General features: G+C 50.5%; 1 protein-coding gene across 1 annotated transcript; it reads left to right on the top strand.

The window, feature by feature from the left end:
- Positions 1 to 241: 241 nt before the first annotated feature.
- LOC147483448 (uncharacterized) lies at positions 242 to 832 on the top strand. The gene has a single exon (XM_086579562.1). It carries the CDS (start codon positions 242 to 244, stop codon positions 830 to 832), a length of 591 nt encoding a protein of 196 aa, XP_086435688.1.
- The last annotated feature ends 351 nt before the right edge of the window (positions 833 to 1,183 follow it).

Below are 1,183 nucleotides of genomic sequence, written 5' to 3'. Positions count from 1 at the left end.
GGAGGAAATCCTGCCACTGATCAAGGGACAGTGGCACTATGAAGAACCGCGGAGTTCACCCAAGGAGATAGAGGGAAAGTCATTTTGTGTGTACCATCATGTCAGAAACCATGCTACCATTGCGTGCTTTGCTTTACAGTGGTTGGTAGAGAGAATGGTCGGGAGAGGATAGTGGAAGGAGCATGTCAAGGAGGTGCAACCGATCGAGAGGGTCCCGACCGTGGCTCAAATCCTGGGCACGATGAATGTTATCTTCAGTGGTGAAATGCTGGGGAGGAACGCCCACCGAGATAAGGTGAGGAGGACTGCCAGTCTACAGCAGATAAATGAAGTGGTGGGAAGTCCGCGGCCAGTTCCAGGGGGTGGCAAAGGGAATGATTTGATAGAATTTAGTCTAAAGGATCTGGAGTCGGTAAGCTCACCTCATGAGGATTCGCTGGTGATTACCATAGCGATGGGGAATTACATGGTGAAAAGGGTGTTGATAGACTGTGGGAGTTCAGTGGATTTGTTGTTTCAGAGCGCGATGGAAGAAATGGGCATTGAGAGGAAGCAGATGAAGCCCCCTTATACCAACTTGTTCGGGTTCAACAACAACATGACTGAGCCGCTAGGGGAACTATTACTGCCTGTGACCGCGAGGCCAGTGACCACTTTCACCCGATTCCTGGTAGTGGATACTAACTCACAATACAACGTGATCCTGGGGAGAAAGTGGATTCATGAGATAAAGGCAGTCCCGTCTACTTATTACCAAGTGATCCGCTTCCAAACGAATGGAGGGATATACGAGATAAAGGGGGATCAAGTCGCGGCACAGAACATACACTAGGTGAGAGTGAGGGGTCTGGGCCGCGTGCCTAGTAACGAGGCGCCGGAGACAGGGGACAAGCTGGCATAGCAATTACAGACCGCGGCCGAAGAAAAGAGGCAACTCATCGTGGGCAAGACAATGGACGAGATTGAGGTCGTAAACATCGGGGTAGCAGAGAAGGAGAAGTTCGTAAACGTAGGGACCAGTTTGTCAGAGGATTGGAAAGGGAAATTGATTGCCTTGTTAGCAGAGAATAGTGATGTATTTGCATGGATGATTGAGGACTTGGCGGGGTTAGATCCAGAGTTTGCATGTCACAGGTTGCACGTGAGGGAAGGTGCCCGCCCGGTCCAGCAAAAAATGAGGAGT

Source organism: Coptis chinensis, chromosome 8 (genome assembly GCF_015680905.1).
Source record: "Coptis chinensis isolate HL-2020 chromosome 8, ASM1568090v1, whole genome shotgun sequence".
Taxonomy (NCBI): domain Eukaryota; kingdom Viridiplantae; phylum Streptophyta; class Magnoliopsida; order Ranunculales; family Ranunculaceae; genus Coptis; species Coptis chinensis.
Note: the sequence above shows the minus strand (reverse complement) of the source record. Positions and strands in the feature narration are given on the sequence as shown.

Bases quoted from the DNA above. Each gene is read 5' to 3' on its own strand.
- LOC147483448 (XM_086579562.1), top strand. From the start codon at position 242: ATGAATGTTATCTTCAGTGGTGAAATGCTGGGGAGGAACGCCCACCGA.